The sequence below is a fragment of the Coenobita brevimanus genome, chromosome 12 (genome assembly GCF_032717465.1).
Source record: "Coenobita brevimanus isolate Jiangsu-jjx chromosome 12, ASM3271746v2, whole genome shotgun sequence".
Lineage (NCBI taxonomy): Eukaryota > Metazoa > Arthropoda > Malacostraca > Decapoda > Coenobitidae > Coenobita > Coenobita brevimanus.
In genome coordinates, this window is record NC_136965.1 from 5,867,716 (window position 1) to 5,882,500 (window position 14,785).

The 14,785-nt window shown below is 46.3% G+C and overlaps 1 protein-coding gene across 1 annotated transcript in view; it reads right to left on the minus strand.

Moving 5' to 3' along the window:
* Positions 1 to 14,785, minus strand: part of LOC145413832 (uncharacterized) — a 98,061-nt gene that overhangs the window by 71,925 nt on the left and 11,351 nt on the right. Inside the window, exon 2 of the mRNA XM_080283498.1 lies at positions 14,484 to 14,730. Coding sequence (XP_080139624.1) covers positions 14,484 to 14,730 — 247 coding nt within the window. The remainder of the gene's footprint in view (positions 1 to 14,483; positions 14,731 to 14,785) is intronic.

Consider the following 14,785-nt stretch of genomic DNA (forward strand, 5'->3'; position numbering starts at 1 on the left):
GGTGGTTGGATGGGTGGGTGGGTGGGTGGGTGGGTGGGTGGGTGGGTGGGTGGATGGATGGATGGATGGATGGATGGGTGGGTGGGTGGGTGGGTGGGTGGGTGGATGGATGGATGGATGGATGGATGGATGGGTGGATGGATGGATGGGCGGATGGATGGATGGATGGATGGATGGGCGGATGGATGGGTGGGTGGATGGATGGGCGGATGGATGGGTGGATGGTTGGGTGGGTGGATGGGTGGATGGTTGGGTGGGTGGATGGGCGGATGGATGGGTGGGTGGATGGATGGATCAATGAACGGACAAATAATTTATAGATGGATATATGGATTCACACACAAATGAATGGATGGATGGATGAATAGACTGATGGATGAATAGACTGATGGATGGATGGATGGATGGATAAATGGATGGATAGATGGATGAATGGATGGATGGATAGATGGATGGATAGATGGATGGATGGATGAATGAATGAATGGGAGATGGGTAGATGAATGTGTGAGTGGATGGATGGATGGATGAATGAATGAATGGGAGATGGGTAGATGAATGTGTGAGTGGATGGATGGATGGATGAATGAATGAATGAATGAAAGAATGAATAGATGGATGGATGGATAGATGGATGGATGGATAGACAGATGGATGGATGGATGGATTATTATTATTAGTCACTATCTTGGCGTGTAGTGGATGTGGAAAAAATTTAAGTTGATGATCACTGCAAAAATTTCTCTCTCTCTCTCTCTCTCTCTCTCTCTCTCAGTAACTTTTCTCCTTTTTCTTTCTCGTGTCGTTTTCCTCTCTTTCTCCCTCACTTCCTCTCTCTACTTGTCTTTTTCTTCCAAATTTTTCTTCCCTCCTGATATATTGTTTCAAATAATATTCGCCTCTTTTCCCCATTTTCCTCTTTCCTCTTCCTTCCATTTTCTTTCATTTTCCTATCCTCTGTCTTCCCCCTTTCTTCCAATTCTATTTCTTTCTTCTCCCCATCGCTCCCTCTCTCTTCTTTCCTCCCCAGTCCTCAACCTTCATCTTATTTCCATCCCTCCTTTCTCCCCCTCTCCCTTCTCCCCATTCTCCCTCCATCCTCTTGTCTTCCTCTTTCTTCCCACTCTCCCTTCTCGTCTTTCCTTCCTCTTTTTTCTTCCTCATATCGCTTATTTTTCCATTCCACCCCATTCCATTTTCTTCTAGCTCTCCATTTTCTATCACCCACACCCACCCATTTTCTCTTAATTACGTGAGGGCAGACTTAAAGGAACAAACGAGGCTTAATTGGTTTATTTGAGGCTGCTCCAAAGACTCCCACTCTCTCTCTCTCTCTCTCTCTCTCTCTCTCTCTCTCTCTCAAGCACCTTTTTTCTTTGGAACTTTTCTCCCATCTCTTCAATTCATTTATCGTTTCTTTCTCATCTTCTCCTCCTCCCTCTCTCTCTCTCTCTCTCTCTCTCTCTCTCTCTCTCTCTCTCTCTCTCTCTGATGGATGGAAGAAATAAATGATGGACCGTGCTGAGATATATACTGATTAAATTTTGGATGGATGGATGGATGGATGGATGGATGGATGGACGGATGGATGGTCGGATGGATGGACGGACGGATGGATGGACGGACGGATGGATGGATGGATGGATGGATGGACGGATGGATGGACGGATGGATGGTCGGATGGATGGACGGACGGATGGATGGACGGACGGCTGGTTGGATGGATGGTTGGACGGATGGATGGACGGACGGCTGGTTGGATGGATGGATGGACAGACGGCTGGATGGACGGATGGATGGATGAATGGATGGTTGGATGGATGGATGGACGGACGGATGGATGGACGGACGGATGGATGGATGGATGGATGGATGGATGGACGGATGGATGGATGGATGGATGGATGGATGGACGGATGCATGGATGGATGGATGGATGGATGGAGGATGAATAGATGGATGGACTGATGGATGGATGGATGGATGGATGGATGGACGGATGGATGGATGGACGGATGGATGGATGGATGGATGGATGGATGGAGGATGAATAGATGGATGGACTGATGGACTGGAGATAGTATGTGTAGCAAAGTGAAAGGATGGATGGATGGATGGATGGACATGGAATAGAAGAGGGGTACTGAGGGATTATAAGCAAAATAAATCGCTATGGAAGAGGTGTCACGTAATATCCAGCGCCCTTAAGTATCTTCCATAGCAAATTTAAATACAAAGAAGAGAAACTGAAAGAAGGATGGAATGATGGATGGAAGGAAGGGTGGAATGATGGATGGATGGAAGGATGGAATGATGGATGGATGGAAGGATGGAATGATGGAAGGATGGAATGATGGAAGGATGGAAGGATGGAATGATGGAAGGATGGAAGGATGGATGGAAGGACTGAAGGATAGATGTGGAGACAGATGGAAAGTGGATGGAGAGACACGGGATGTTATGGAGTGGAGGATGGAGGGAGGGAAGAGAAAAAGTAGGAGAGGATGGAGGGAGAGAAGAGGAAACAGTTGAAAGGTGAAAGAAAAAGGAAAGACAGAGAGGAAGATGGAGAGATGGAAGAGGAGGATGGAGGGATAGAAGAGGAGGATGGAGGGATAGAAGAGGGGGATGGAGGGACAGAAGAGGGGGATGGAGGGGCAGAAGATAGAAGAGGAGGATGGAGGGATAGAAGAGGGGGATGGAGGGATAGAAGAGGGGGATGGAGGGATAGAAGAGGAGGATGGAGGGATAGAAGAGGAGGATGGAGGGATAGAAGAGAAGATGGAGGGATAGAAGAGAAGATGGAGGGATAGAAGAGAATGATGATGGAGGGATAGAAGAGGAAGATGGAGGGATAGAAGAGGATGATGATGGAGGGATAGAGGAGAAGATGGAAGGATAGAAGAGAAGATGGAGGGATAGAAGAGAAGATGGAGGGATAGAAGAGAAGATGGAGGGATAGAAGAGGAGGGTGGTGGGATAGAAGAGGAGAATGGAGGGATAGAAGAGGGGGATGGAGGGATAGAAGAGGGGGATGGAGGGATAGAAGAGGAAGATGGAGAGATAGACGATGATGATGGAGGGATAGAAGAGAAGATGGAGGGATAGAAGAGAAGATGGAGGGATAGAAGAGAAGATGGAGGGACAGAAGAGAAGATGGAGGGATAGAAGAGGGGGATGGAGGGATAGAAGAGGGGGATGGAGGGATAGAAGAGGAAGACGGAGAGATAGACGATGATGATGGAGGGATAGAAGAGAAGATGGAGGGATAGAAGAGAAGATGGAGGGATAGAAGAGAAGATGGAGGGACAGAAGAGAAGATGGAGGGATAGAAGAGGGGGATGGAGGGATAGAAGAGGGGGATGGAGGGATAGAAGAGGAGAAAATTGCTGCACTAATGTCGTCCTCTTTGCGTCTCTACCTATCTTCACCCTTTCTTCTCTCTCTATTCCTCCTCCTCTTGCTCTCATTTTCTCACCCCTCCTCCGTCTCTCCTCTCTCTCTCTCTCTCTCTCCATACCTGCCCCCTCTGGTTTGTAACTAGTTATTACGCCGTCGTCTCGCCCATCACTGACCTCCTCCTCCTCCTCCTCCTCCTCCTCCTCCTCCTCTCCCTCTCTCTCTCTCTCTCTCTCACATCCATCAATGACCTCCTCCTCCCTCTCTCACCTCTCTCTCACATCCATCAATGACCACCTTCTCCCTCTCTCAGCACTATCATAGTCTCATTCGCCGTCTCTATCGCCGACTCGGGTGACTCTCATACTTTCACTGTCTCATGCAACAAGGTATTTCTGTTCTCCATTTTACTCTTCCTGTTACTGTTTTTCTCCTTTCCTCCTCTTTAATCTTTATACTCTCTCTCTCCCTCTCTCTCTCTCTTTTACTCTTTTTCTCCTTTCCTCCTTTGAAATCTTTATACCTGTCCACCCTCTCTCTCTCTCTCTCTCTCTCTCTCTCTCTCAATCTTCTCCCCCATACTTGCTCAGCGTGCCAGCTCTCTCTCTTTTTCCCTTCCATCTCTCTTCCCCCGCACCTCAGACGCTATCCTCCTCCCTCCCCATTACTTAGGGACATTTCCCCGCCTCCTTCCCTGCCCTGCCCTCCTCATAAAGATAACTATGCCTTGAGTTTTTCCCCCATGATGGTGGTCTGGGGAATTTTTTAGAGTAGGGTAATTTTGTGGCAGGGATAATTTTCGTGGCGGGGAAAAAACTGAGAAGAGGTTTGGGGAAGAGGAAGGCAAAGGAAGTAAAAGAGGAAAAGAGGAAGAAGAAGAAAATGTGAAAAAGAGGAAGACAAGATGATGGAAGAAATTGGAAGAAAAGGAAGGAAATAGGAAGAAAAGGGGAAGAAAAGAGGAAGACAAGAGGAAGAAAAATGAAAAAGAAAGAAAAGAGGAAGAGGGAGAAAAATGAAACAAGAAAATAGGAAGAAGAGGAAGAACAAGGGCAAGAAGAAGAAAAGGAAGAAAAGAGGAAGCAAATGAAGAAAACAGGAAGAAAAGAGGAGGAAATGAGGATGAAAGGAAAAGAGGAAGAAAAGAAATGGGAAGAGAAGAAGAGGAAGAAAGGGAAGGGAAGAGGAAGGAATAGGAAGGGAAGAGGAAGAAAGGGAAGGGAAGAGGAAGAAAGGGAAGGGAAGAGGAAGAAAGGAAAGGGAGGAGGAAGGAAGGGAAGAGGAAGAAAGGGAAGGGAAGAGGAAGGAAGGGAAGGGAGGAGGAAGAAAGGGAAGGGAAGAGGAAGGACGGGAAGGGAGGAGGAAGAAAGGGAAGGTAAGAGGAAGGAAGGGAAGGGAGGAGGAAGAAAGGGAAGGGAAGAGGAAGGAAGGGAAGGGAGGAGGAAGAAAGGGAAGGGAAGAGGAAGGAAGGGAAGGGAGGAGGAAGAAAGGGAAGGGAAGAGGAAGAAAGGGAAGGGAAGAGGAAGAAAGGGAAGGGAAGAGGAAGAAAGGGAAGGGAAGAGGAAGAAAGGGAAGAGGAAGAAAGGGAAGGGAAGAGGAAGAAATAGGAAGGAGAGGAAGAAAAAAACTGGGGAAGAGGAAGAAAAAGTAAGAAATAAGGAAGAAGAGAGACAGGGTAAAGGATGAGGGTAAGAAGGAAGGAAGGGTGCGAAGGAAGGAAGGGTGCGAAGGAAGGAAGGAAGGAAGGAAGGAAGGGAGGGAGGGAGGGAAGGAAGGAAGGGAGGGAAAGAAGGAAGGGTGGAAAGGAAGGAAGGAAGGAAGGGAAGGAAGGAAGGGTGGGAAGGAAGGAAGGGTGGGAAGGAAGGAAGGGAAGGGAAGGAAGGAAGAGTGGGAGGGAAGGAAGGGTGGGAGGGAAGGAAGGGAGGAAGGGAGGGAGGAAGGGAGGGAAGGAAGGAAGGGTGGGAGGGAAGGAAGGAAGAGTGGGAGGGAAGGAAGGAAGAGTGGGAGGGAAGGAAGGGTGGGAGGGAAGGAAGGGAGGAAGGGAGGGAGGAAGGGAGGGAAGGAAGGAAGGGTGCGAAGGAAGGAAGGGTGCGAAGGAAGGAAGGAAGGAAGGAAGGAAGGAAGGGAGGGAGGGAGGGAAGGAAGGAAGGGAGGGAAAGAAGGAAGGGTGGAAAGGAAGGAAGGAAGGAAGGGAAGGAAGGAAGGGTGGGAAGGAAGGAAGGAAGGAAGGGAAGGAAGGAAGGGTGGGAAGGAAGGAAGGGTGGGAAGGAAGGAAGGGAAGGGAAGGAAGGAAGAGTGGGAGGGAAGGAAGGGTGGGAGGGAAGGAAGGGTGGGAGGGAAGGAAGGGAGGAAGGGAGGGAGGAAGGGAGGGAAGGAAGGAAGGGTGGGAGGGAAGGAAGGAAGGGAGGAAGAAAGAAAAAGAAAGAAAGGAAGGAAGGCAGATTTGGGAGGAGAAGTATGGAGAGTAGGAGGAAGACAAGTTAGAAGAATAAGCAAAATAATAAAGGAATTAAGGATTCTTATAAGTAAAACCATTTTTCGAAGGAAGAAAGAAATTACGATGTTTTGGAGAGAGGAAGGATTAAAAATAAAGAGAGAGAGAGAGAGAGAGAGAGAGAGAGAGAGACTAAGTTCTCATTTCTCTCCCTCTTCCTATCTTTTTCTTTTTTTTCTCTCTCTTTCAATAAATTCCAGGTGTCTTTTCTCTCCCCCTCTCTCTTATTTCTCTCTCCCCCTCTCCGTTTTTCTCTTCCCTCCCTCCCTCCATTCTTTCATCCTTCCTCCTATCCCTCTCTCTCTCTCTCTCTCTCTCTCTCTCTCTCTCTCTCTCTCTCTCAATAAATTACAGGTGTCTATCTCTATTATTTCCTTCCCTCTCTCTCATATTTCACACCCTCCCTTCCTCCTCTACCTTTTTCTCGACCCTCCCTCCCTACTCTCTCTCTCTCTCTCTCTCTCTCTCTCTCTCTCTCTCTCTCTCTCAGTCTCCCTTCTGTCTCCCTCACCTCCATATTAACTCTCCCCTCCCTCTCCCTCCCCCAACACCCAGCGTCTTTACCTCCCCCTCGTCCTCCTCCCCCTTCTACCCCTCTCCCTCCCTCCTCCTCCCCCTTCCTACCCCTCTCCCTCCCTCCTCCTCCCCCTTCCTACCCATCCCCCCTCCTCTCCCCTCTCCCCTTTCCTTGACTTCCCCTCTCTCCCCACATAACCCCTACTCTAGCCCAACCCCTTCTCCCCACCCCTTCACTCTCCCTTCCTTCCCAAACTTCCTACTTTCCTACCCCCTCCAGTGCTCCCCCCACCCACCCACAAGCCCTCTCCCACTCCCCTCCCCTCCCCTTCACCTCCCCGCTCCCCCCCCCCCCCGTGTATCGACAAAGACATTACGTGGGAGTATTGGTGTGGGAGGAACAGGGTAAGGTAACACTCACCTCTCTCCCTCCCTCTCTCTCGCTCTCTCTCTCTCCTTGCACCTATATTCTCTTCAGCACGATTTTTTATTTTTTATTTATTCCTACAAAAGCAAAATACATAATACTTTCAGCCACGGGAATGGCCATGATGTTAAATATATTGCCTACGAACTCCTATGTCTGAGAGGGACGCCTTCACGTGGTGGCATTGATATGGGTGGGTGGTGGAGCTGCCCTGGTTATACACACGTCCCTCAGCTCCCTTCCTACCCCCCGAAAGGTGGATGGTGGACTGCAGGAGGACAGTTTCAGCCTGCAGTCCACAGAGGTTATGTTTACATGGTCCTAGGGCTACAACAACAACAACAACAACAACAACAACAACAACAACAACAACAACAACTACAACAACAACAACAACTACTACTACTACTACCACTATACTACAACTACTACTACTACTACCACTATACTACAACTACTACTACTACTACCACCACCACTATTTCTCACAACTCTCTACTGTTTCTTTAATTTCTCTTATCTCCTTTTTCTCATTTCCTTTCTCTCTCTCTCTCTCTCTTTCCACCTCCTCCCTCGAACCTCCACTACCCTTCCTGTCATTCTCTCCTCTCTTCTCCCTTCCTGTTTCCTCTCTATTATCTTTTCCTTTCTTTTCCTTTCCTTTCCTGCTCTTCCTTTCCCTTTCCCTCCCCACTTCCTCTCTTTCCCTTTCCCTCCCCACTTCCTCTCTTTCCCTTTCCCTCCCCACTTCCTCTCTTTCCCTTCCCTTCCTTTCCTATCCTCCCTTTATATCCCTACCTTTGCTCCCCACTCCCTTTTTTTCTCCCCTCTTCCCCCTCCCCTCTCCCCTCCACCCACCCATCCAGTCATCCGGGATTTACTCAAAAAAAAAAAAAAAAAAAAAGTGACGAGCTTGTAAACAAACTACCATCGACGAAAAAAGAAAAAAAATCGAGTCAGTAATTGGACAAGCGTAGCAAGGCGATTTATAGAGGAAAAAAATACAAGTCAACCGAAAATTCATATATACCTAAAAATAAAAAAAATAAAAAAATAAAATAGGTATAATACAACTACAAATAAAATGTGTGATTTATTAGACCAACGAAGCAAAGTAATCCAAAAATTTATAAAAAAATCTAAATTACTTATTGATATACGATAAATGTAAATAAAAATATGCGTTAATAACAGGTAATATTTTTTCAGGTAACGTGATGTAGAAATTAAGCACAGGTACGTGCACACCTTGATGTAGTGCTGCCTACTTCTTCCTTCAACTTTGTCATTTTTTTTTCTGTGTCTGCCCTCCCTCTTCCTATATCCGTCATCCACTCACTCGATGTAGTGCTAGCTAGTTCCTCCTTCACTTTTATCATTCTTTTTCTATGTCTGTCCTCCCTCTTCCTTTTTCCATCATCCACTCACTTGGCGTACTGCTGCCTACGCCTTCCTTCACCTTTATCATTCTTTTTCTGTGTCTGGCCTCTCTCTTCCTATTTCCATCATCCACTCACTTGTTGTAGTGCTGCCTACTTCTTCCTTCACCTTTATCATTCTTCTTTCTGTGTCTGCCCTCCCTTATTTCCATCATCCACTCACTTGATGTAGTGCTGCCTAATTCTTCAGCTTTATCATTCTTTTTCTGTGTCTCCCCTCCCTCTTCCTATTCCCCTCATCCACTCACTTGATGTAGTGCTGCCTACTTCTTCCTTCACCTTTATCATTCTTCTTTCTGCGTCTGCCCTCCCTTAATTCCATCATCCACTCACTTGATGTAGTGCTGCCTACTTCTTCACCTTTATCATTCTTTTTCTGTGTCTCCCCTCCCTCTTCCTTTTTCCATCATCCACTCACTTGATGTAGTGCTGCCTACTTCTTCACCTTTATCATTCTTTTTCAATGTCTCCCCTCCCTCTTCCTTTTTCCATCATCCATTCACTTGATGTAGTGCTGCCTACTTCTTCATCTTTACCATTTTTTTTTCTGTGTCTGCCCTCCCTCTTCCTATTTCCATCATCCACTCACTTGATGTAGTGCTGCCTACTTCATCTTTACCATTCTTTTTTCTGTGTCTGCCCTCCCTCTTCCTATTTCCGTCATCCACTCACTTGATGTAGTGCTGCCTACTTCTTCCTTCATCTTTATCATTCTTTTTCTGTGTCTGCCCTCCCTCTTCCTATTTCCATCATCCACTCACCTGATGTAGTGATGCCTATTTCTTCCTTCACCTTTATTATTCTTTTTTTGTGTGTGCCCTCTCTCTTCCTATTTCCATCATCCACTCACTTAATGTAGTGCTGCCTCACCTTTATCATTCTTTTTCTGTGTCTGCCCTCTCTCTTTCTGTTCCTCTCGTCTTTCCTGTCATTTTTTATTATCTTCTTTCCTTTTCAGGTGGCTTTACATTGAGTGACAAGCCTAGTGGTTTCCTGTATGCCACGAAACCATTTACAACGCTGGGTGGTAACCATATAACCAACCCATCCGAGTTCCCTACGTGTCAACAAGTGGGTTGGCGGAGGGTTAGTGCCCCTCCTCGTAAAACAACTAACTCAAAGACAAACGGCCACCCCCTACGGGATTATGGCGTCTGGCTAAAGATAGAACTAAAAACAGAACAAACTATTACACTTTCCTGTAAAATGTCCACGCCAGTTTTTCTATACGGCGTGGTGTTCTTTCTGACTTTTTCCTGCCGGCTTCGGCTGGAGGGTTTGGAGGGCGGGGGAGAGCCTTCTTCTTTGCTATCCTTATCTCATTCTAGTAGTTAAGTTACTCTTCTAGGAGCTGCCTAGGATGGGCCAACCGGCCTACTGCAGTTATCCTCTCTTCTTATGTTCTTATGTTCTTAATAAAAAAAAAACAAAAACTATGTAGGTATATGAAACTGAACGAAGAAGAGTGAAGTGAACAATACATTTAGAAATAACGGTATATATGTAATCCAAAAAACTTATTAAAAAAACAACACAAAAAAACAAAGGGTATGTAATTTGATGTGGCGTTTTACTGAGAGAGAGAGAGAGAGAGAGAGAGAGAGAGAGAGAGAGAGAGAGAGAGAGAGAGAGAGAGAGAGAGAGAGAGAGAGGAGACTTAGCTAATCTTGGTTTTGGCTCACATAAAACCCTCGTATTTTGACTTCAGAGATAAGAGGTACTGTGATGGGGAGGAAAGGGAGAGAAGAGGGAGGAAAGGGAGAGAGAAGGAGGAGGGAGAGAGAAGGAGGAGGGAGAGAAGGAGGAGAGAGAGAGAGAGGAAAGGGAGAGGAGAAAAGGGGTATAGCAGAGAAGAGAGTCAAAGAGGAGAAAAGAGCGAGAAGGAATGGGGGTCAAGGGAAGGGGGGACGGGAGGGAGAAGAAGGAAAGGGAGAGAGAGAGAGAGAGAGAGAGAGAGAGAGAGAGGGAAAAAGGAGGAAGTGAGGGAAAGAAATGAGGTGAAGAAGCGAGGAGGGGGAGGGAGGAGGGGGAGGGAGAAGAGGGAGTGGGGAGAAGGGATGGGAGGGGGAGAGGGGATGGGAGGGGGAGAGGGGGGAGGGGATAGGAGGGGGAGAGGGGAAGGGGGGAGGGAGGGGGAGGGTAGCTTATCTTCCTCGGGTCAACAAACAGAGCCGGAGGTTGAATGAGGTCAGCCTAGGTCACCTTCCTTCATCACTATTATTAATCATCAGTTTTATCAATTTCATCATCATCATCACTACCACCATCCTTATCATCATCACCACCATCATCATCACCATCATCACTATCATCATCATCGTCCTCACCATCATCACTATCAGTATCATCATCATCATCCTCATCATCATCATCTTCATCCTCATCCTCCTCATCCTCATCCTCATCACCATCATCCTCATCCTCATCCTCATCCTCATCATCATCATCAATATCATCGTCACAGTAAAAGAATGAAAGGAATAAAAAAACTTAAAAAAAAAAACAATAAAAAACAAAGGCAGAGAATGACGCAGAAACACCAAGAAAAAAGAAGAAAAATAAAGACAAGACGAAGACTGAGAAGAAGAGGGATGAGGAAAAGGAATGATGAAGAATGAAGAATAGAATGAAGAAGAAAGATGAGGAAGAATATACAATGAAGGAGAATGAATAACACAGAACGAAGAAGAATGAGGAATATAGAATGAAGAAGAATGAAGAGTGGGGAAGAATTAATATAGAATGACGAAGAATGAAGAATGATGAATATAGTGAGGAAGAATGATGAATATAGAATGAAGAAGAATACAGAATGAAGAAGAAAGATGAGGGATGAAGAAGAATGAAGAAGGGAGGAGGAAGAAGGGAGAGGGGAGTAGAAGACAAAGGGAGAGAAGATGGGTGATGAAGAAAGGTGAGGGTATTGACAAGTAGCTGATGGAGAAGGGATGGTGACTGAGGAGGTGAGGTGGGGTGCTGGTGCGGGGGAGAGGGGGAGGCGGGAGGTGGAGGTGAAAGGAGAGAGGGAAGGGGAGGAGGAAGGAGAGAGGGAAGGGGAGAAGATAAGAGAGCGGGAAGGAGAAAGGAGCGAGGGAAGACGAGCGAAGAGAAGGGTGAAAGAAGAGAGGAAGGGGGGAGGGAAAGGAGAGAAAGGGGGGAGGGAAAGGAGAGGAGAGGAGAGGAGAGGAGAAGAGCGAAGAGAAGAGAAGACAAAGAGACGAGAGGAAAGGAGAGGAGAAGAGAGGAAAGTAGGAAAGGTAAAAAGTAGTGTGATGGGGGAATTTGAGTGTGGAAAGCATGAGGGGTGAAAATTGGATGTTATTGAGAGCGAGTGGGGAAGTGGACACACACACACACACACACACACACACACACACACACACACACACACACACACACACACACACACACACACACACACACACACACACACACACACTCTGCTACCCACCCACCCACCTACGAGAACACACCCACACCCTCCCACCCATACACCCACTCACCTATCCACACACACACACACACACACACACACACACACACAGGCTCGACCACCCCCACCGTCACCACTCAAGACCTACAGTTCCACCAAGAGTAGATAGACAGATAGATAGATAGATAGACAGATAGACAGATAGATAGACAGATAGATAGACAAATAAGACAGGATGGGAAACTCCACTGTGGCCTGAGTATTAAGTCGCTCCCTAAACACTTCTTCCTTAGCGATTTATTCTGGATACTATACCTTCACATTTGCTTGTAAGTTTTATGCAGTTTTAATAAAGACGTTTGGATTAATAATTTGAAAATATTGAGGGTGTACTAACCAGAATAAATCGCTTAGGAAGAGGTGTTAAGAGGCCTCTAAACCAAAAATAATGGTAATTTTTTAAAGCTCTTTCTCTTCCCACGGCTTAATGCCATTACAAAGAGATAGATAGATAGACAGATATATAGATAAAGAGATATATAGTTAAAGAGATAGACAGATACAGATAGATAGATAGACAGACAGACAGATAAAGAGGCAAATAAATGAAATAAATTAATAGAGAGAGAGAGAGAGAGAGAGAGAGAGAGAGAGAGAGAGAGAGAGAGAGAGAGAGAGAGAGAGAGAGAGAGAGAGAGAGAGAGAGAGAGAGAGAGAGAGAGAGAGTTAAATAGACATATAAATCCTCGTCAACACTGCAACAAGGAACACTACATTAACTGACCCCTATGATCAGAGACAGTGCAGGATAGGGACGCCTTCACGTGGTGGCACTACTGACCTCTATAATATGCACAGGCCATCTCCACAGCCAGCGTGTAACTTTGGCCTCCACATCGCACCACACCACTCGTCTCCTCCACAGTGGTAAAGCAACTGGATCACTGTTCATAGCTTACTGTTTCTGTTTCGCTCTTGCACACATACGCAAAGGTGTGGGCTAGGGTGCTATATTATCCGAATTCATGGGCTGATTTCAAGACGTGGGCGTGGGCGTGGGCGTGGGTGGTGTGGATAAACAACATCAGCGCCGCCCTGGGCCCCTTACACAAACGACGTGGCGCCACCCATGACAAAGCCTCTCCATGTTATACAGCTCGGTGGATGGCACTGATAAAGCGGTGGAGCTGCCTGGCTATACACACGTCCCTCAGCTCCCTCCCTATCCCCCGAGACGCGGATGGTGGAATGCAGGAGAGGGGGAACTTCAGCCTGCAGTCCACTGGGTTCACGTCAGATAAGCCTAGTTTTTTATTTATATTTTTTTAATGCAAGGAAGAAGGAACCAAAGGATGAAAGGCCACCATTTTCGTAAGCTCCCTAACCCCTTTTCCTAGGCGATTTATTTTGCTTGGTACACATGATGTCCTGTTATGTAAATCCTTCCACTACACTGCATAGAAAACGTACTCATGAATATTAACCACCCACTTCCGAAAATAAATCGCTAAGGAAGAGGTATTAGGAAGCTTCCTTACCCTATGAGGATACGAACCCAGGACTCAAAGACAAAGGGTGAAGTGGTCTTTTCTCCCCCCCCCCTCTTCCTCCTCGCTAAGAGGCGTTTACGGATGAATTTGTAAGTTGATGAGGGCAGCGGGGTACTGTGTGTGTGTGTGTGTGTGTGTGTGTGTGTGTGTGTGTGTGTGTGATAGAGAGAGAGAGAGAGGTAAACCAAATAACTAGGGAGGCAAAAAAAATAAAATAAAAAAGGAACAATAGCAACAAGGAGCGGTGCCAAGGTACAGCAAACCCGTCCCCAGCAGTCATTTTAGTGCTGACGTATAAACAACAGGATATCTAGTCAAAGTTGTCACATATCAAATCTGGAGTAAATCGGGTGAAAACTGACGATTTTATGCCCATTTGAAATTTTAGGCCCGACCCACCTGACACTGACCCTCCCCCACCGCTATCTGGGGGGTGACCAATCTGATGTAATGAGGCATGTTACAGGCTGCAGAACTGAAAGATGCACCTTTAGGTTTTGGTTTCATGTCGATATGACGAATTTGAAAGAGTTATGGCGATGCAACGATTTTTACCCGTCCCCGTTTTTTTGGTATTTTGGGGGCCCACAGCCTGGGGCATGGCGCAATTGGGCCCAAAATTTAATCAGGTAATTAGAGAGTCATAGCCCATCATCCCTGTAATTTTTGTCAAAATCGCACCAATGGTTTTTGCGTAAAATTGTTAACAGACAGACTGACAGACAGACGAACAGATAAACCGAGTGAAAACAATACCAGACCCCGAGCCCCTCAAGGTCGGGGACGGGTAGTAGTAGTAGTAGTAGTAGTAATAACAACAATAATAATAATAATAATAATAATAATAATAATAATAATAACAACAACTCCAGAGAGCATCATTAAATAAAATCATAAAAACAGCAACACGAACACGAAATTTACATAGAAACCATTAACCACGTATACAGTAATAATAATAATAATAATAATAATAATAATAATAATAATAATAATAATAACAACAACAACAACAGAACTCACCTGGAGAGCATCATTTACATTATACAGTACATCCTCATTCTCTCATTGCTCTTAATTCTTTACATATTCTCCTACAACTACCACCACCACTACTACTACTACTACAACCACTATTTCTACTTCAACCACTACTATTACTACTACAACTACTATTTCTACATCTGCTACTACTACTGCTACCATCACCACAACTACCACTCACCTGAAAAGCATCATTTAGACTATGCATCCTCATCCTCTCTCTCTCGTTGCTCTCCAGTCGACGCAGGTTCCTTTCTCTTGCCGATGACGAAGGCCGCTTACGTCTCCCGGAGCTCCGCCTCTCGCCACACCCACCCCCGGCCCCCACGCTGACGTCATCGCTTACTGACGAATCCGTGACGTCACCGCTGCCTGCCCCGCCCACCTCCAAGAGTCTCTGTCGTCGCCTCTTGCCCCCTCGTTCGTACCTGGACAAAAAGAATGTGACAAGGATAGCACATGAGTTCGATGACAGAGAGGACA